The sequence below is a fragment of the Anguilla anguilla genome, chromosome 14, assembly GCF_013347855.1.
Source record: "Anguilla anguilla isolate fAngAng1 chromosome 14, fAngAng1.pri, whole genome shotgun sequence".
NCBI classification, from domain to species: Eukaryota; Metazoa; Chordata; class Actinopteri; order Anguilliformes; family Anguillidae; genus Anguilla; species Anguilla anguilla.
The window spans coordinates 12,105,569-12,127,146 of NC_049214.1; the positions used below are offsets into that span (position 1 = coordinate 12,105,569).

The 21,578-nt window shown below is 44.3% G+C and overlaps 1 protein-coding gene across 2 annotated transcripts in view; it reads left to right on the forward strand.

The window, feature by feature from the left end:
• LOC118212137 (ras-specific guanine nucleotide-releasing factor 2-like) overlaps window positions 1–21,578 on the forward strand; it is a 47,651-nt gene that overhangs the window by 19,940 nt on the left and 6,133 nt on the right. Inside the window, exons 4-23 of one of the 2 annotated variants that reach the window (XM_035389764.1) lie at window positions 258–347; window positions 1,379–1,632; window positions 1,894–1,973; window positions 2,398–2,591; window positions 2,873–2,982; window positions 4,209–4,327; window positions 5,616–5,776; window positions 7,105–7,171; window positions 7,699–7,835; window positions 8,801–8,883; window positions 10,086–10,334; window positions 12,371–12,463; window positions 14,252–14,634; window positions 16,036–16,161; window positions 16,325–16,414; window positions 17,596–17,702; window positions 18,386–18,498; window positions 19,011–19,071; window positions 20,705–20,808; window positions 21,482–21,566. In XM_035389764.1, coding sequence (XP_035245655.1) covers window positions 258–347; window positions 1,379–1,632; window positions 1,894–1,973; window positions 2,398–2,591; window positions 2,873–2,982; window positions 4,209–4,327; window positions 5,616–5,776; window positions 7,105–7,171; window positions 7,699–7,835; window positions 8,801–8,883; window positions 10,086–10,334; window positions 12,371–12,463; window positions 14,252–14,634; window positions 16,036–16,161; window positions 16,325–16,414; window positions 17,596–17,702; window positions 18,386–18,498; window positions 19,011–19,071; window positions 20,705–20,808; window positions 21,482–21,566 — 2,706 coding nt within the window. The remainder of the gene's footprint in view (window positions 1–257; window positions 348–1,378; window positions 1,633–1,893; window positions 1,974–2,397; window positions 2,592–2,872; window positions 2,983–4,208; window positions 4,328–5,615; window positions 5,777–7,104; window positions 7,172–7,698; window positions 7,836–8,800; window positions 8,884–10,085; window positions 10,335–12,370; window positions 12,464–14,251; window positions 14,635–16,035; window positions 16,162–16,324; window positions 16,415–17,595; window positions 17,703–18,385; window positions 18,499–19,010; window positions 19,072–20,704; window positions 20,809–21,481; window positions 21,567–21,578) is intronic. The other variant, XM_035389765.1, reaches the window with a different exon arrangement.

The following is a 21,578-nucleotide window of genomic DNA, read 5'->3' on the forward strand; positions in this document are numbered from 1 at the left end:
TTTTTTTCCATTTAAAAAATAAGATAAATAAATAAAAATTTTATTTGACTAACCCATCTTTCCCTTAATCTTCGAGGCATGCTCCTTTATTGCAGCACTTGTGATTGTTATTTTGCGATTTGTTATCTCTAACTTTGGAAAAACAAATAAAATTCGTGAAAATGTGAAAATGGTATAAATACGTTGAATATATGTACGAATATACTTGGTTGTAGATAATAATAATCATACTCACTTGTTTTTTTCTTTTCCTTTAGATTGTTGTCCTGAATAAAACCAAGGAAAGGATGCGGCCATACCAGGTAACCCAGGAGGAGGAGGACCCCGATATTAAAAAGATTAAGAAGGTAAGCTAAAGCTTTTCCTCTGCAGCTTTTGTCTCTGAAGACGTGCCTATTCATTTTGGTTGAGCTCTGCCCATCCCACTGCAGTCAAAGTGAAGCTTTGCTACTCTTTTGAGAAAAGCCCACAGAACATCTGGCCTTGATGGCTCAGGATGGTGTTGCTAAACCTGGATGTTACTTTCTGTATGAATGGTAACGGTGGTCCAAAAATGATTCCTGGTCATTTCGAAAAGGCTTTTACATTATTTTCTTTTAACCCTGTTTGTATTATCTTAATATTATTGTTTTTAATGTTTTAATGTATTCCTGTGTTAGGAAGGGGCTGGAGGGGGAGTTTTCAATTAATTATATATGGGGTATCCCTGTTTTATTTTGTGCTATTGTTTTACTTTGTTTTCTTATTTCTGTAGAGCACTTTGTGCTACGGACATGTATGAAAAGTGGTATATAAATAAATCATTTGCAGGTCAAAGACCCCCTAGCAAACCTAGCAGCTGGAAGAGACACCATAGTAACAATGGCAGTAGTTTACAGAATGCCCAGAGTAAGACATCAGTAACGAGTATCTGCGAATGCCCAACTGCAGCACACCCTCCTGTGCTCAGGATCTGCACATGCACAGGTTCTCCTGAACATTGTAGGACTGTTTTGAGTTTGCGTATCTGCACTTTTTGAGTGCATGCAAGTGTGGTTTTGAAGTGTGTGTAACTGTAGGTTTGGACATGCGTAACTGCAGTTTTTCAGTGCATATGACTGCAGAATTGAATACATGTGACTACAGTTCTCACTGTGTGTAACTGCGGTTTTTGAGTGCATTTAACTGCAGAATTGCATGTTTAACCACAGAATTGAGTGTGATTAACTGCAGAATTGAGTGCACGTAACTACAGTTCTGAGTGTGTGTAACTGTGGTTTTTGTGTGTGTTTAACTGCAGAATTGAGTGTGTTTAACTGTGGTTTTTGAGTGCGTTTAACTTCAGATTGGAGTGTGTGTAACTGCAGCAGTGGGCTGTCCCTGTGCTTTCTCCCTGTAGGTGCAGAGCTTCATGCGTGGCTGGCTGTGCAGGCGGAAGTGGAAGATCATTGTTCAGGACTATATCTGCTCTCCCCACGCCGAGAGCATGCGGAAGAGGAACCAGATTGTGTTCAACATGGTGGAGGCCGAGACTGAATACGTCCACCAGCTCTCCATCCTGGTCAACTGCTTCCTGCGGCCATTGCGCATGGCCGCCAGCTCAAAGAAGCCACCCATCAGCCACGACGATGTCAGCAGCATATTCCTCAACAGGTGTGGCCTTAACACCAGTGTGTTGACATTTGTGTAGGTCTGTCTGTGCATGTGTTTGTTTGTCTCTGTGTAGATGTATGTTCATATGTTGTGTGTATGTGTATACTCATATGTTTTGTGGGTGCGTGTGCACACTGACATCCTTGTGTGTGTGTGTATGTGTGTGTGTGTGTTTTGGTGGGGGTGGAAGGACAAAAGATTGTACAGGTCCTTTATGCATTTGCAAATCTTGCTATCTTTTGCTTGTATTTTCTTCCTCAGTGAGACCATCATGTTTCTTCATGAGATATTTCACCAAGGCCTGAAGGCCAGGATAGCCAACTGGCCCACATTAGTGTTAGGTAAGTGACAGACTGCTGCTGATTGCACACCCTGAAATTTGAGACTGCAGTAAACGTTAGAATGTGGCTGGCATAACATGAAAAACACACTGATGCGGCACCATGTACAAGCTACTGCACTGACCTACCAGTTCCCGCTCCAATGCACTCCACACTTAGGATCCAATCCAGCTTCTGTTATTTGCCTAAATTGGGATGCCTAGTTGTAATCGTCAGTCTTTTCCGTCACTGCAAGTTCCTCCGTCAGTTCAGGAGAGCACATCATGGTAAGAAGAGTTGGCAGAGGGACCACATGGGCAGCAGTGTAGAATAATGGTTAGGAAGCTGGGCTTGCTCTCTTAATTTCGACTTGATTTTGTTCGTTGTCTTTGTGCGGGTGGTACTTGCTCTCACGCCTCTCTGTATCTCATGCCTGTGCTCATAGCCGACCTCTTCGACATCCTGCTGCCGATGCTGAACATTTACCAGGAGTTTGTGCGCAACCACCAGTACAGCCTGCAGGTGCTGGCCAACTGCAAGCAGAACCGGGATTTCGACAAGCTGCTGAAGCAGTATGAGGCCAATGCTGCCTGCGAGGGCCGCATGCTGGAGACCTTCCTCACCTACCCTATGTTCCAGGTACTGCCCTGAACCCTGACCCCTGACCCCTGACCTCAGGATCCCAACCCTCTTCCTATATTCCAGGTATAACCTTATCCCTCACCTGCATTTTGAGCACCACTAACCTTTGTGGTCAAAGTGTCCGTCATGCAATGGGTGCAACTGCCTCATAATTAACATGCAGATCTTACTCTGGTAATCCAGACACTGATGTATCCCTAATCACCAGACCCTTGAATCGTCTATCCTGTCGTCGTAACTATCCCTCTGTTTCTGCTCTCCGTCTGTCTCTCTGGTAGATCCCTCGGTACATCATCACGCTCCATGAGCTGTTGGCCCACACCCCTCATGAACACGTGGAGCGCAAGAGTCTGGAGTTTGCCAAGTCCAAACTGGAGGAGCTGTCCAGGTGAGGCTGGCCTGGCAGCAGAGGGGTCAGGGGCGTGGCTGGAAGAGGAGTCAGGGAGTGTGGGCAGAAACATGTCACAGAGTTAAACTGTTACACTTCCAGTCCCTCTTTCAAAGTCCGGACCAGCGCATCTCTGTGGGATTGAACAGGCAGTTCAGGGACACCCCAGCAGCAGCTAATAACCTTAAAGCTGCTAATCTCACTGATATCCATGCATACAGTGAATGATCTGAAGCTGATAAGCCTACTGTGCTTATTCAGTACATCTGTAAGAACTGGTTTTAGTTGTCCATTTCATGTACTTTCAGTTGAAAGCAAAATTAAGTTTTGCACTGCTCCTGGCATCGCCTTGTCTATTGAAGTGTGTACAGTGTACTGTTTAACATTACTGTGCAATTTGTATTTATTCCTCTGTGCCCCTCTGCTGTCATCAGTGTTTCTATGCTTTCTGTCACATCATTTCTTTATTTATTTAGTTTCATTTTTGTTGAAAGTCATTCCATTTAAAGCACTTGTGAAGTAGTAGTGCTGGCAGTGAGTGACTAGTTGCTCAGAGGGGGACATCTGGGATAATGATTTTCGGGAACACATAGGGGGCATTTAATGGCAAGCTGAAAATGTCAGCTGCTCAGTAACAGCTTTGGAGGAGGGATTTAATTATCGCAGGCACCAAAACATAATGCTAACCGATGTTAAAACGCCATGGTGTTCAACACGGTCTACAGGGGTTTATGATCCAAAAAACTATTTTGAGCTGGAAAAAAAGAAACAATCAAATCCTTCATAAAAGGCCACTTCAGATCGTACATCATCTGCCTGCCTGCCATCTGCGTGTGGCGTCTATCTGTCTGAGTCAACATGTGCATGAATTATTGAGACTTGGGGAGCCACTTCATTTGTAGTCTTTCATCAGTGACACGTCCAGAATAAATTAACAGCTGGATAAAAGGGGACACTGAAATTAACTCAAAGGGCAGCATCTAAAAGGGCTTAGAATTAGGGTTGATCATATTTGGGATATTAGCAGACAAATTTTACGTGGATCTTCCAGTAAAGAACATATTTATATTATAAAGAAACGATTGAAGTCGGTAGGAAAAAGGGGTCAGAAAGCTCCTGAAGGCTGGAAGCCCCTAATATAGACTTTGTGTCATGCCCATCAGACTAGCGAGGTTTAATATGTTGTGAAAGGGGCCTTGGGCGTCAGCATGTCGCTGTCTCCGCAGGGTGATGCACGACGAGGTGAGCGACACGGAGAACATCCGCAAGAACCTGGCCATCGAGCGCATGATTGTGGAGGGCTGCGACATCCTGCTGGACACCAGCCAGACGTTTGTGCGCCAGGGTGAGTTCACAGGGGCCGGCCTCCTGGCCTCAGCCACACAGACAGATGGATTATGACCGGCCCGTTCATTGGCTGTTGGCCCAGTGTGGCACACTGATGTCACTCTTGGCCCTTTGCTCTTTGAGTTGAGAAAAAATATTGTGTTGTTATTATGGAGGAGGCCTGAGGTGGTCACATGGCATGGTGAAAACTCCACGATAAGTGTACAGTGGTAGGTCGGTCGCTCAGTCATGAAGGCTGAAAGCCCCTTCTGCCTGTTTGTCTGTCTATCTATAGAGTTACATCTGGTTACGCCTCTCCCCCATGTCTCTCTCTCTCTCTCAATCTCTCACCATCTGTCTCTTTGTTGCTGAAGGACAATACTTAATATTGGTTGGTAAGATGAGGTGCATCTGTTTGCCTCCACGACATTGGTCAAAACACGAGAGGCAGGAGCGTGAAGTAGGGTTAATGCAATTTACTGAAGTTTGGTGGAGAGGTTCAGGCATGGTGTTAATGTGTATGGGCTTGTGTGGTTCTGTAAACAAATAAGGCAATGCAAGTGTCAGTACAATACAGGGAATGGTCAGTATCAGTACAGTACGATGATACATAAATAATCAATTAATTATATTAACAATGCACATTTCAATTGAGATATTGACAACAGGCATAGCCTTCAGTAATAATATATAACTAGTAGGAGCAATGACATTACTCAAGAGAGCAGTATATTATCCATGCTTGGATTAAGAAAACAACCAGAGAAACAATTACACAATAGTGCTATAGTAGCAACACTGAATGTTCTGCAGCCCCATACTGGGCTCAAAGAGCTTAATAGAACATCAAACAATGCTGCCACAAACTACTGCCTTAATACTAAAATTAGGGCGCCCATAGCACACCATTTGGAATTAAACTATTAAATTAACAGAGCGCATGAACTATTTGTGCACTTGGTATACTATGTGAATAATTATGGGTGTACATTGCAACTGACCGACACAATTGCAAAGTCCGCACGGCACCACAACAAACTGTCCAATATTGGCAACCCTAAAAAAAAAACCGAAAGGAGGCCCCCCCCCCCCAAGAAACTCAATCGCGAGCCTAATGTGGGGAAGCTATGGAGAAATGCTGAACTCCTTTCTAGCAGAGCTCGCCTCCGAATTCTCCACTGCAGAGGATGGAGCCAACACTCCCAAATTAAGCTTAACATTACTAAATAATGTACTGAATAAATAGGCACATGCTCGGAACCTAACACTCTTGCTGTCCCTCCCCCCCCGGCTCTCCCCTCTCCCAGGCTGTCTGATCCAGCTGCCCTCAGTGGAGAGGGGGAAGCTCAGCAAGGTGCGCCTGGGCTCTCTCTCCCTGAAGAAGGAGGGCGAGCGACAGTGTTTCCTCTTCACCAAGCACTTCCTCATCTGCACCCGCAGCTCCGGGGGCAAGCTGCACCTGCTCAAAGTGAGTGAGGGCCCAGCCGTGGCCCCGCCCCCACATTCTCTCTCTGTCAGCTCTGATCGCTGAGACAAAGCTCGTCTCTTATCACCTACAAGGTACCACCAATAGACGCTTTGCATTCATGCCATGAGTGTTCTTAACCGTGCATTGTCCCTGATAGCTGGACTGATGGAGAGATAAATATACAAATAGATAGGGAGGCGGCTACAGCTCAATTCTGTTGCCTTGCTTCGGTCTCTTACGCTCCTGCTCTTTTTGCTGCTCACTGAAATTAAACCACCTCCTGCTCTCCATCTGGCCTCTCTTTCGAATGCACTCCATGTCCCTCATTCCTTCATTTTTTGTTTGCAGTTGTGCGCCACGAGTGAGAGAAATGCTTAGCGATCCAGCCACTGGGCCACTCAGATTCAATCTGTGGAACTGAAAGCAATCATTTTATGAGGGCAGGGGTTTTCTGATGTGTCGTTGCTGTCTTGACCTGAACTGTCCACCATGAAATGTGATGCATGCTGATGCCTGTGACTAATGAGTTCTGTGGAACATCTAATTCCATCTCCTGCTGGGCATTTCCTATTGTGCTTCGGTGAAACCACTGACAGAAAGAGTTTCACTGTTTTTCTCATTGTTCTTGAAGAAGCACTGCTCATAAATTGACATATTGAATAGAAGTGCATCTCTCAACATTGCCCTTGGGCTGTGGACAGCAGCCTCCTGCTGTGAGGCTCTCCAATAGGGCCCTTTAGAGGAAAGCCATTTTATTTTCTCTCTCCACTCAGATATTTTCCTTTGAAGAGTGCTTTATTCCATCTGACCACCCAGCCCAATTCCCTTCTCCTCCTCTTTCTTGCACATTCTTTAAGAAAAGTGTGTATCTAATCATTAGGTACACGTCCTAAAACAGTGTGGTGTTGCGATCATATGACTGTGGTTTTGCAGCAGCATGTTTCAGCAATGTGTTATAAATTGTAATATTATATGCAATATATGATGTCCCCATTCTTGCATGGTTAAGAATAGATTAGAGATTTTGCTACAGTATATGCTTCTGTGCACACATGAATAAAAAATCATAACAGCATATGCATGAAAATAATTGATTGATTTGCATAGTATTAAATATGATAGCATGTTATTTTTTAATAAATTAAATGACAAAGGTTTACTTCAATGAATTCTCAAAGGTGGGGGGGGGGGGGGTAGCAGGATGAGTGCTCCTGGTAGGGGTTGATATGCAGTGAGCCAGAGCACACAGAGGAATGAGGGTCAGTGTTGGCAGTGCTTAGCATGGGTTTGAACAATGATCCGAGACACCTGCGCTTTCCCACACGCAGCAGGGTGGGGCGCTCTCCCTGATCGAGTGCACGCTAATCGAGGAGCTGGACGCCAGCGATGAAGAGTGTGAGTAGGAAACATAACCACCGTCATCCACAGTCAACACCTCTATAGCCATCACAGTAGAAATTACTTTTGGAAAGGGCATTCTGCCTCATTTTAAAGGTGCCTAGATTTTTGGTGACGAGGTAATGTTGCTGGATTCCAGGGTGACAGACCACATAACCATAAAAACATAAAACCTCTCGTGAGATCTCGTGTCCCTATTTTCAAACTCCCCTGAGGCAAATGCAGCGGTGTCCAAACTTATCTAAGCAGTGCTGGAATCAGAGCAGGTTTTTGCTCCAGCTAAACACTGAAACACTTGATTGGAGCAGTCAAGGCCTTCACTGAAACCCATGATTTGTTAATTAACTGAATCAGATGTGATAGTGCTGGGCGAGAAAAGCTGGCATCCACACTGGCTTGCCCTTCTCCAATTAGATTGGACTCTCCTGCTCTACTGGGTAAGGGTAGGGGCCCTCCAGACGGTAGCTTGCAATTCGGTGGCAGTATTGGCTGGATGAATACTCCAGTCCCCTCTGTCTCTGCAGCCTGCGTGGCCGGACAGGTGTTCAGCCACCTGGAGTTCAAGATTGTGGTGGAGCCGTCGGATGGGCCCTCCTTCACAGTTGCCCTTCTGGCCCCCTCCCGGCAAGAGAAGGCGGCGTGGACCAGTGACATCAGCCAGGTGAGCAAACCCCAGTTGCTTTACATGCCAAGAGGCCTGCATTCACCTGAAAAAAATATGTCTAAACTATATTTCCTCCCAGTTATATGATGTTGACAATTTTAACTCGTTGTATCTGTGAAGACAATGCCACACAGCAAACGAAACAGCCTGATTAATCTTAGAATAACTCCAGAGACTCCAGAGGTGCTCTTTAACTGAATTGCTAACTGTCCTTATTGTGGAGTGCTTTTTATTGGCCTCCACAGATTTTTCTTTAGCTCTACTCTGTCTGTATAGCTTCATCTTATTTCCATTGAGGGGAACTACAATGTAGACTGCAATGTAAACAACAGATTCAGCTCAGTGTATTTTATTTGTGCATCACTGTATTACTTGCAGGCCTTTGTACACTAAGGCAGTTGAAAACAGATGGGTACGTGTGGGAACACGGTGGCTAAGCCAGATTTAGACATCTGCTTTGTCTTTTTAACACTGTTTTCCTTGATTACTTGCAGTTTCCCATTTATAAATGTATTAGCAGGTTCAGCTGTCATAGAGCCAACTGGGATTCATCACTACCAAACACACGCACACTCATAAATTAGAAAATGAAACAGTATAACTGTCACTTCACTTCTGGTATCCCATGGTGCTTAAAAGTTTTCAGTGGGCCAGGGAGTCTTCATAACTTCAGTTATTGTTTTCTAAAAATTAGTTTTACTAAACCCTTTCAGATCCTGCCCCCAACGTAGTCCCTTCCGATACAGAAAGACAGATATGCGTCCTGGTAATTGAAGTGAATGAATCTATTACCTTTTCAGGAATTTGTCAGGATCTGGTTCCCAGAAAATCAGTCACAATGATATATAACATTGACATTTACTGGTGATACAGTGTTAAAAAAATGAACATTGAAGAAATCCAAAATAATTCTGCCCATTTTTGGGAAATGGAACCCTAACTCTGTTGTCCCCTCTGCACAGTGCATCGACAACATTCGCTGCAATGGCCTGATGACCAGCGTGTTCGAGGAGAACTCCAAAGTCACTGTACCTCACATGATTAAGTAAGGGCCTGACCGAGGACTGGTTGGCACTTTGTACAGTATGCCACCTCCTGTGTAGCCTCTCTGTTCGTTCTATTGTCTATGTCTGTCTGTGGATCCAAACAAACAACGGGACAATCAAAAAATTACATCAAGTTAGATGCTAAATTGTGTTTGCTTGCAAATGCTTGCAAGTCAACTTGCCAGACTGTGCCTGGGATTCAGTCAACACTGATCTGTAATTTTGACTTCTAAATAAATGGAAGTATCAAGTTTAGGACACTTGTTGATTGAATCTAGGCCAGTGTCACAATGAGATGTAGCACTCAGATTAACATACTACCAGAACTAACCTAATCCACTGATTCCTCACTGTGAGGGAAGTTTCAGATGGCTTTCGTCATGTGTTTTGCATGTGCATGTTGTTACTGTCAGACAAATTGTGTTTATTTTGCAGAGCTGCTGTATTATTGAAGATACTCTCTTTTAACTTGTATTGTCGTGTGAACTGTGAATTGCCACATGTTGTCTTCTTCTTTTCCCTTGTTTCCCTTTTTTGATGTTTAACATGCATTTGCAAAGTAGCACAATCTGAGCTGAGAATGTCTCCTGAGGACATTGGAACTTTGGCCCTGGCAGCTCTTCTGTTAAGCAAAGGGGTTAGGGAGTTCGCCAACTATTGCCTGGGATGCAGGGGAGCCCCTGTATCATTATAGCATGGACATGAAGGGCTACGTTAATAACACACACTGACAATTAAACCTTAGAAGTTACAATTTGGTTTCAAATCCCACATTTCAACATGTCAAATTTTTCCTTAAAGTAGTTTGATATCCTGAATAACGGGAGTCCATTTTACGTATATTGATAGTAATCTTTGTGACGGGAGAATGTGACCTGCTTGCATGCTCTACTGGTCGGTAGGTTGACTTCTCATCATTGCGATGCCAAAAACACAAGCCCAGGCAGGCAGGGCCATTCCTTTGCGAATCCTTCCGCCGATTCAATCATTTACCAAAGTGTTCGTAGACTTAGCACAGCAACAGTCTTGTGCCATCACCCCCCCCCCCCCCCCCCCCCCCCCCACCCCACCTCACCTTGTGTATTTAATATATATGTGTTGGCGTCCAAACAAACCGCCCCCCCCCCCCCCCGAACCCCAGTGCTAGCCAGATGACGGAGAGCCCCGGGGTCACAAGCGGCTTGGTTGTGCTTCTCATTAGATCTGACGCGCGTCTCCATAAAGATGATGTTGACATTTGCTTCAGCAAGACGCTCAACTCGTGCAAGGTTCCCCAGATCCGCTACGCCAGCGTGGAGCGGCTTCTGGAGAGGCTGACCGACCTGCGCTTCCTCTCCATCGACTTCCTCAACACCTTCCTGCACACCTACCGCATCTTCACCACGGCCGCCGTCGTCATGGACAAGCTGGCCGACATCTACAAGAAGCCCTTCACATCCATCCCTGTCAGGTACGTGCACAACAGGGTGGGTAGAGAACTTGATTTGTTAACCAGAGGGTCATGGGTTTGAGTCCCAGGGGAGCTGTGGCATTGTGACTGCTCAGTATGGGATAATGCACTGTAACAACTTGCTGTTTCCCAGCGCTAATCCTCAAGGAATTCTCAAGTGTTATTTTTTATTTATATTTTATTATGTTTGATTATGCTTTTAAGTGACCACTGACAATCATTTGATATCTCTAAATGTAATTATCTATACAATTACTGGCAGCTAGAGCTGCTTTTGTGATTATGTAAAGTTGTTAAGTGCATTTGTTTGAATGCCTGTGTTAATACAAATACATAAGAACCCATTATCGCTGGCAAAAAAACAAAAAACAAACTCAAATTAGAGAAGAAAAAGTAGAACAGTTTGCTCTAACTCAAATTACACAGCGTGCCCCAGGACCTGTTTTGGGACACCACAATGTGTTGTGGAAAGGGTAAGCTATGCAAATTGGATAAGAGTATGTTCATGTGACAGCTCTATGGATGCCCTGAAAGTAGCTTCACTCTGCTAACGCACTGGTCCATGTTAGCGCCCAGCTCCACAGATTAACCAGCCAATCCACTGCAGTCCTCAGACCTGCTTCACATTGGTCCATTAAACAGGGCTGGTCACTGCTATCAGGGGCCCCCTTCTCCTGCTTAATATGGCATCACACCCCTCCTGAACACCTCAATCTCCACACCTCTACTGAAGGGAGGACACACCCCCAGCTTTGATCCATCCCCCTGGCCTACCCCAAGTACTGGTCCCACCCAAAAAAGTCCCATCCTCCTCCACAACAAATTCAGACACCGCCATGTGCATTTGTTATTCACATCCTTCATTGTCCCCATCCCCCACTCTGTGCACTGTTACCCCCTCTCTTTACTGCTGTGTCTGTCATAAGCATCTGACTTCCCATTTCCAGGTTAGCCGATGTGTCTCAGGTCACACATCTGATCACCTGGTGCTCCATGGGTCTTTCCCGTTGATGTCATCTTGTATTCTGGTTTTATTTGTGTGTTTAATTTTCTGATGTTCCCAGACACGATGACCTTTTCCATGCAAAGGTAGACCTTTTCTGCTAAAGACCGTCTAAATTAGCTGTCTTGTAATGTTAATTGTTGTGCCCTTGCTCTCCCCCTCTGGCCACTTCTTCCTCACACGCAAAGCAGTGGAACCACAGGATGAAGGAGGAGGAGGAAAATTCTCAAAACACTCTAGCTGTGCGAGACATAATTAACAGAATAACTCAATACAGATTCAACAGAATAATTTAGTGTTCATGAAAAATATTCTAGCATAGGTTATGTATTTAATTTTAAAAGTTTAATTCATTGTTATCTTATTGGGTGTGTGCTTTGAAAAGAACCATAGTAAATGTTGTTTGTTGGACATGGCAGACACATGAGAAATTACAGTATAGAATTATACATTTAAAAAAAGAGGAAACACCTGTATGTTTAAAATTAATAAATTGATTATAATGAGTAAAAATAGTTGGAGTTGATCCAAGTGAACATTACTTGAATTACATTTGTTTTCTGTGCAGCAGCCCTTTCTAGTCCACATCTTTGTAAATATATATTTTTCCCTGAAGTGGTCTGATGTTCAATATGGCATTGTTCTCTGGTTTAAGGTACTATTAGGGTACTAGAGATGGATATTACAGATGTTAGTGTGGAAGAGGTTTTTTTACAAAGCAAATAAAGATCTACTGCACAGATCTGTCTTCAGCAAGGAAACATGTCAGAGCTAGATAATTTTTTCATGTCAGTAGTCAAATTGGACTGAAAACGGTCTTTCAGGCTGTTTATGGAAGACATTTTTGCAATGGCAGATGTTACTGTAATCTCATTCCACTCTGTCTGCGTGTTGCTACATCTTGTGCCTCTGTGTATGTGTGCTCTTTGTGCTGTAAACAAGGAAGATGACCATGACTCTTCTGGAGTGCATGAACTGTGACATCATCAGCAGCTGTCACTCACAGTCCCCTCCCCCTCACTGTCACACACAGGGTCCAGTATCACTCGTGTGACCGTTTGTCCATCACCTCCATCTGTCCTGACTACAGCCTGAAGATCACAAGGCTAGCCCTGGACCAGTCAAAGTAATGTTCATCCCACCACCCCCACCCCCCCTCCACCCTGTGCATTGCTATAGAAACATTTCTGACAGTCTGATTGGCCTGCTTATCTCTGCTCATCTTTGCATGACCTCCAGCCTCGTCCCTTCACGCCACTGCAACTGGTGTGTTGCAGTATGACACCTAAGCCCTATTCGGTATCTGTAATCTCTGATCTTCAGCTCTTCCACCAAGCAACGTGTTTCAGACCGTTCCTTTTCATACTGTATACGGCTTTCCCACGAGGTGAAAGTGGTTTGGATTCTTGCCTGTCTCTTGACACATTGCACAACTTATTGCTTTTGAGACGAGTTTCAGGAGGTGACAAGTAACTGCAAAACATTAATACATTTACAAAAACTTCTTTTTTAAATGTATGAATTAAAAGCATTAATAAAATGTATTAACTACATCCCTGTCCTGACAGGATTAGTATTGCAGGAAAGTGGTGGTATTTTTTTTAAAATCATTGCACATCAGTGATTTCAATGGCCGATCTGCAGGGAAAGACCCTTTCCCTTTATTACTCCCCAAAATTACAGAGGGAGCATGTCTGTTTCCTGATGTACCGAGGCTATTTCCTGATGTATTTGTAACACCTTCCCAACTACATAAAGACATGTTGATCCAAAAAGTAATAGAATCAGAGGACCTTGGAGTTTGCAGTAGGATTTTTAATCCGGAATTATCTATTATTTGTTGTTATTTGCATGCCCAGTAAGAATCAATGACATTTCGAATGTGAATAAATAACTGAATTACGCTGGTAAAAAAGGACATTACCGGACATGGCCTGATTTCCAGTAGTGTAACTAATCCCATCTGGACAGGGCATAGTACATTCTGAACAGAAGCTGTTCTTATCTGTCTTTCACAAGTATTTGATTTTAAAAGTCCGCGTTTTTACTTGGATTAAACTTTGCATGAGTATTGCAAAATATAACTTTGCAAAATTATTAGTTGATTTTTCAGTGCTTGTTCAGGCTGTTTCTTTCTCATCACTTCCTGCATATTAATACTCAATCTCCCATCATGCCCTTCTTGCAGTGGCCTAGGTTACTCACTTTTTCTGTGAATGTCAACTGAGCTCCCCTCAGTGTCCCTGTGGGACAAGCCAAACTACTGTAGAGTTACTTTGCCAAGTGAAACCTATAGTAACATCTCTTGCCCTATGTAATGAGGGAAACCTTCTTCCAATCGCATTGCCAGTCTTGCAGTGCATCTCTCATCTATGTTAGTGTCTGACAGAAGCCTCTGTTCCTCTCAAGATTATCTGGAGGGGTACAGAGCTCCACTAATAAAAGGGTATGCTGACCCATAACCCTTTTCCCAGTGTAAAAACTGGACACAGCATGCTCCTAAGCCTACACCTATCGGCATGTGTATGTCTGCGTCTTCAAATGCCAGTATGTCTTTACGGTATGTGTGTATATCTGCACAAATGTTTATGTGTGTATGGTATGTTTATGTACAATGGGTACAGTATGTGTATATGTATGTACAGTAAACATGTATGTGCATGTATTCATGTATGTGTGTACAGTATGTGTGTATACACAGTGTGTTTGTATGTATACATACTGTATGCACAAGCATAGTGAAGTGGACCAAAATGCAGAGAGACACGGGAGACTCATAAGTATAAAAAATACAAAAGACTTCACTTGAACATGAGCAAAAAATACAAAACGACTACCAGGAGGTGACGTGAGAAAAACTTATGAACATGAGAACAAAAAAAAAAATGTTGCCCCCATGCCTGCCTTGCTTCAGGTCCCTGGAGCTCTTCTTTGCCACGAACCAGAGCAGCCGAAGCGGGGAGCACGTGAACGACAAGTCCCCCCGGCTGTGCCGCAAATTTTCCTCTCCTCCACCCCTCTCCATCCCCTCCCGCACCTCCTCCCCCGTCCGCACACGCAAGCTCTCCCTCAGCTCGCCCGTCAGCGCCAAGGTGGGCGCCCTAGACCTGTCCACCACCTCCCTCTCGGCCGCCAGCAGCCCCACCATGTCGCCCCCGCCCAGCTGCACCAAGGCCCCCCTGGACCTGAGCCGGGGTCCCTCCTCCCCCGAGCACAGCCCCGGCATCCTGGAGGAAGGGGCGGAGCTTCCGCGCATCGACGCCTTCTGCGGGAAACTGCGGCGCAGCATCCGTAGGGGTAGGCAGCGGGTCTCCCTCTCTCCACGTCCTTCCTCTTTTTCTCTCACTCTTTCTCACTATTCCTCTATTTCTGTCTTCCCCCTCACTTCTGCTCTCTCTACCTCTTTCTCTCCCTCTGTGTCTCAGACTAGCAGGGTAATATCACCTAAAACTGCAAATCACATGATATGCCAGCTTTGAGAGGTGTGCTTGGTATTCTATGAATAGCGCTCAGCTCCTGCTTGTTTCAGGGCCTAGTTTCTTTAGGTTTTTTATTCAGCGTATGAAACGCATGTTTAATTGGATTCAGATTGGGCAAATGACATGACCAGTCAAGAACTTTTCAGTGTGGTTTTGAAAAACCCATTTGTCCCTTTAGCAGTAAGTTTGGGATGAAGTGCTGTCCAGTGAGTTTGGAGGCATTTGCTTGAACCTGAGCAGATACGATGCTTCTGTACACTTCAGAATTCATTTTGCTGCTGCAATCAACAGTTACATCAATGACGACAAATGGGCCTGTACCTGTGGCAGCCATACATACCCACTCCCACAACCATATTTCATAGATGGGGGGGGGGGGGGGGGGGTGCTCAGGATCTTGGGCAATTCCTTTTAGCATCCACACTTTGCTCTTTACTCTAATTTAAGAGATATCCTTGTCTCATCTGTCCACAACAAATTTTTCCAGAACTTTGCTGGCTGTTTAGATACTCCTTAGGAAACTGTAACCTGGCCATCCTCTTTTTGCCGGCAACTAGTAGTTTGCATCTTGCAGTCGGTCTTGGTTAGCCTAAGGGTTGACCTATGTCTATGACTGTTTCTCTCTTATTTCTCAGCCTCATAATGCTTCCTTGACTTTCATTGGCATAACTCTGGTCCTCGTGTTGCCAAATGCCAATCTAAAGCCTTGAATCAATACTAGATACTGAAAGCTCTCTTATCCCTGCACATAGGAAGCATTTGGACACACGGGACTAATCTGAAACACCTACCTGTGAAGCCATTTACAGAGTACAGAGTACAGAGCCAAATCCAAAACAAAAAAATCCCTTTGTCACAAACATTGTGGAGTTCACTGCACACAGGGAGACAGGGATTGGCTATGAGAGGTTGGCTATGAGGGTTCAGGTTCATATGTGTTTAGTTAGACCCTGTTAGAAAGCTCACATTTTTATTTATTCCACAGCTGTTATAACAGCATTGAGGCTGTCAGTACAAACTGTAATAGAACAAAAAACCTTTAATGGCAACAGTTGCAGTATTTTGTCCTGCACATAAAGATTCATAGCAATATAATGCAAATACAGACATTTGCAGCGAGGTGTACTTTGCCAACATTAAAAGACATGGGACATCACATTGCATGACTAATGGAAAGACTTCCCTCGGTGTGGTTAAGAGGCTGTGTGCTCCCCCACAGCTGTTCTGGAGTCCGTGTCTCTGGACAAGTTCATTCCAGAGACCCCCTCGGCCAGCGAATCGGGCGATGTGTCACCCTGCCGGTCGCCCTCCACTCCTCGACACCTACGCTACAGGCAGCCTGGAGGTAAGCTTTACTCTACATAGATTTTTATTATTTTTGTTTATTTTCTTTCAATTATCTTTGCTGTAATGTCTAGCTTGTTCTGTTGAGCATTGTGGTGTTAAATATACAGAATGTTTTTCAAAAAATGAGTCTTCTTCCTCTCCCCCCCCCCCCCCCCCACCAGGCCAGACAGCAGAGGGCCCCCGGTGTGCCGTGTCTCCCGCCTCCGCCTTTGCCATCGCCACGGCAGCCGCCGGGCACAGCAGCCCCCCAGGTGAGCCCCCTTCTGTCTGTCAGCCGGGGCTTCCCATGCCTCTGCTACACCCGGTGACAGGACAGCACCCTAGATCCTTCCGACCTACGTCTCATCCCACTCACGTCCATGATCTTCTCCTGGTCTCCTCAGTACTCCTCAGACCCCCCCCCCCCTCCACCATGGGAGCAGGGGCTTTCACTCGCATTGCCCCAAGGCTTTGAAACATTCTCTCTCACCTCAGAACCCTGGACTCTCTACAGTATTTCAGAACAGGAACTCAAAACCCATCTGCTTAGACTTGGCTATACCTTGCTCAGTTCACCCATCCCATACTTCTACCTTTTGTATCCCCTTCTGCTAGCTATATATTAATGTTTAAAATTATTATTATTATTTAAATATGGCATCTCCAATCCCACATGAATCTGGAATGTCCAATTTGAAAACTATGTACAAGCAAGCAAGCTCATATACGGCCCTTGCTGCCAGCTCAGGACAGTGAAGGCAATCCACGGTTTGCAGGCAAATCCGAAACCAGCCTGCCAGCCAGCTGCTTCTTTTCACACTGTAGCCACGAGCCAGGCTGCGCGCGCAGAGCAGGGGCAGAGGCTGTTCACATGCCTGTGTGGAGAGAGCTAGGCACTGACAACCAGCAGGAGTCGCTTCAGCAACGATCAGTGCTGTTTATCCCTATCGACTGTATCCCTCCCGTATCCCTGAGTGATGCAAAGCCAATTATGCGCTGCTCTTGTGGGGCTGCTCGCCATGGTGCTCACTCACGCTTGGCAAGTGGTGCTTTTCGTGAGCTGCCAGAGTGAGCTACCCGGGAGCCCTCATGCCATTATTTTTAATGGTAGTATCACCTTTGCCCCTACATATTTCTTTTTCTGTTTTTTTTGCTCTTTATCCTGTTGTAATTTGTGTTGTACTGTGTCCTTGGGTTTCTTGAAATGCACATTTCAAATAAAAAGCATTATTAATCCTCTGCTAAACATAGTTGGGATTTAATGCGAATATGGGGTCAATACTGGGTAGTATTTAATATGAATGAAAAACATACAGGGCAGGTGGATACACATTATTTGATGGGTATTTTTGTAAGTGAAGGTCAAGGAACAAAAACAGTGTAAGATAATAGCTTAAATAATAGGCTATGACATGTGGCTGTAGGCTAACGCATTCTTCCTTGACACGTCCAGGTTTCAACAATTCAGAGAGGACGTGCGACAAAGAGTTTATCATACGCAGGGCGGCCACCAACAGAGTGCTCAACGTCCTGCGCCACTGGGTCTCCAAGCATTCTCAGGTTTATGCAGCCTTTATAATTACCCCCGCCCCCCCCCGCACTGCACCCCACCTCACATACACACTTCCCATTTGTATGCAAAGTGATCAGAGGATCTCTGATTTGTGTCAGTATGCATTTTTAGCAAGGGATATTGACCAATGCCATCCTCAGACAAGACATGCTATTTGCCACATGGTCACATGACCATGAAGGACCAAATATAGTGTGCAAAACCACAGCAGTGCTTTATGGTGTGTGGGGCTAAAACTAACATAATATCATTGGAAGATTACTCTGAGCTCTGGTGAATAGTTAACCCAGTAACTACAGTATGTATTCTCCAAGCCTTATTTGATATTCATGTTATTCAGCTGCATAGAGAAGGTGGGTGTTGTTAGCAAGTTAGCCTGTTGAATTTGTCACCACAGAACTGAACTATTGTTGCACTTCACAGCTGTAGAGAAAATTGCAGTCCATAAAATAGCTTCTGCTGTTGTTTCACTCTTTTGAAGTGGAGGTACATTCTGTTTGTCAGCTTCTGTCAGTTAGTGTACATTCAAAAAAATCTAATTTGTGGTTTTAAAATCTTTATTATACTGCTGTACAGGCAACAAAAAGCATACATACTCACACACACACACACATGTGCACGGCAAGGAATTTTGCAAGGAATTGACCAAACCCTATGGCTATGCTTGCAGGACTTTGAGATGAATGGCGAGCTGAAGATGGGTGTGATCTGCCTGCTGGAGGAGGTACTTCGTGACCCTGACCTGCTGCCCCAGGAGAGGAAAGCCACAGCCAACATACTGAGGTGCAGGAGAGCGCCCTCTACGTGACACTGCATCCTATGAACCCTGGTGGATTTGCACTGAAATGGCAAAGAAGCTCCACTCTGTGATGGAGGCCTCCACCACCAGCATTTCTTTTGTTCACAAAGGATGTTATTCCAATACATGGAATTTTGTTATTTCACAAAAATTTTAATTAACACACGTATGCACAGTATGTATGTCTACTGTCTGTACTATATGCATGTAAGCAGACATTTTGTAGTAATTGAAAGTGATGCAAGTAAACTTGTTTTATAATTCAGGTTGCTGTATATGTATTTCAACATGTTAGTTTATCTGAGAATCATAATCCACTTATGTTTAAAATGTATTCAAGAAACACCAGTGGCATAAATGTCACTAAAAAACTAATTTTTTCAACTGATGGCAGCTGCAGTGTATGTCAGACAGGCTCTGCTGTTTGCAGGCAGCAGACATTGTAGCTTTGCAGATAGGCATTACAGCTGCATTACAGAATGCTCTCTTCCGCCAGCGCTCTCACTCAGGATGACCAGGATGACGCCCAGCTGAGGATCGAGGACATTTTGCAGATGGTGCGTGCATTTCCCCCAGTACCCAACTGTGTTGTCCTGTCATGTGTTAAATTACTTAGGCTGTGCAAACATGAAACTGTATCATTTGATTAGTATGGCTAATTATAATAATTGTATCATGCAAGTTTAACATGTCACTTCTTTGATCAAAGAGATTAGTGTTGATGGAGAAAAAAGTGATTGTGTTCGCTTTCAGTGAATCATTGAACCAGTCGGCGTTTTTCCCCCACTGTGGAGAAAAAATTATTCAGACATGAAAAACCTGTGGGGTTTACAAAGCCCCACTCCCTCATCACCAGTCCAAAAAAAACTAACAAAAAAGGATAAGAATAAAGATGTAGATAGACCAGTTATTCCACCATTAACAAAAGCACCCTGCATTCTGTTTGTCATGGAACAGAAAAGCTGTCCTTTGCTCCACTTCATCTTGGTAAGAACCTCCTTTAGAGAAGTTTTCCCTAGAAGTCAGCCAATCACAGTGATCTATCACTGAATGTCTTTCCAGTCTCCTAGAGTACCTACCTACCTTCCACCCTTGGAGAATGATGGCCGAGTTGTGATATCTGTGTTGTGTTTGTAAGGAACTACAGTTATGCTACACACAAGTTACTACATACTGAACCTGGTCTTCAGTGAGACAGATGCAGTTCACAGACATATGAAAGATAAGTGCTCCAGACTATTTATGGGAGTGCAGTATTCCACCTTGTTTAATTATTTTAATTACCAATGCTCTGTCTTGATTGAAAACATGCTCAGAGCGGAGAAACATCCCGTGGGCACCCTGTGTGAACATACTCACCATTAGGATTTATTACTTTTCATTTTGGTGAAGCAGGCCAGAGCCTGTTGGGCAGTGATTGTGCAGATTTGCTGTCTGAGAGGATTAGTCTCACATGTAATGGAGCATTTTTACAAGTTCAGATCGATAGTGGAATTATTTATGACTGGATTACCAGAAGAGCATGAAGTAGCTAGTGTTGCACTGTAAGCATAATTTAGGGAAGAATAATATTTGAAGTATAAATGTGTATGTATCCCTTGTTTTCAGTTCTTCTTTGAGAAAGTTATTTTTCTAACTGTGTGTGTGTTGTGTGTGTACACGCATGCATCTGCGTGTGTTAAATGCCAGCCTTATGAGCCGCCAAAGAGTAAATCTAATATGGCAGAGTTTATTAAGAGAGCGAACCGAAGTACACATTCTGTTGTTTCAGACAAGTAGATGTAGCTGGATGGCTAAATAACTGAAGGGAGTTCAGGCCACCCTTAAATAGGGTTTAGGACCAGAGATCTCCCTCTCGTAACCAAGGAAACTAGAACATAAAGTGAGCAAACAAGCAAAAGGGTGTGACCCAGCCACTTGCCATCCACTATACAAATAGGTAAACAAGGTTGCAAGACTATAACATGAGGAATAGCTGGGGTGCCATGCCTGGAGTGGTGAGCAGCAGCAGCTGCCAGGTGATTGCTTTCATTGACCTGGGAGTGGCCACTTATGTGATACCACTTGTCCCAATTTAAGGGTGGGGAGATGGAAGGTGGGGAGATGGAAATCGTAATTCTCCCAGGGACCATGAATTAATCACAAAAACTACAAGAGCATAAGTGTTTGTGTGTGTGTGTCTGTTCCCAGGCTGAGTACCCCAAAGCTGAATGCTTTGAATCACTGTCAGCAATGGAGCTAGCTGAGCAGATCACCTTGCTGGACCACATCGTCTTCAGGAGCATCCCATACGAGTGAGTGTCATTGTGATGTCATCCCCTACAAGTTAATGCTATTGTCCAAAACTGCATACTACGTACTATTTAGTATTTATGGATTGGAACACTTTACAGTATGCAAGATGTAGAATGCTTGATGTACCCAGCCAAATACTAACTTCCAAGAAATAAACAAGGATAGCAAATTTTAACAATTCTCAGAAAAAGTATGGATTCACTGTGTACTGTTCCACTACTCTGGTGATTGCAAGCCTTGGAGACCCAAAAGTTGTGAAAATCTTGAGCAAATATGGTGAAATGGTCAAGCTGGAGTGTTTAAACAAGTTTTTCCACTACTATTGGACTGTCTAAATGGCAGTACATGAGAAATATATTTATCATAACCTTTGTAATTTACATGGTGTGAAGTTAGCTGTCATTAGGTACTTTGAGCTTGCTATCTAACTGTTCTCACCACCATAGCATACTCTGAGTTAGCTAGCTAGCCACTAGTTAATCGCTGGTGTTAGAATTCTATAAAACAAGCAAAGATGTCTAGAATGCTCACTTATAGCTGGTTAGCTAGACTGCTCTTCTCATTTAATGTCCTACATTACATTTTCTGGATGTGATTGGAATATCGATATCGATGGCATGATCTATGAGCATCACCCCCACACCAATGAGCACGCTGTGTCTGTTGCACTAGGGAGTTTCTGGGGCAAGGCTGGATGAAGGTGGACAAGACTGAGAGGACCCCATACATCATGAAGACCAGCCAGCACTTCAATGATGTAAGTGGGACT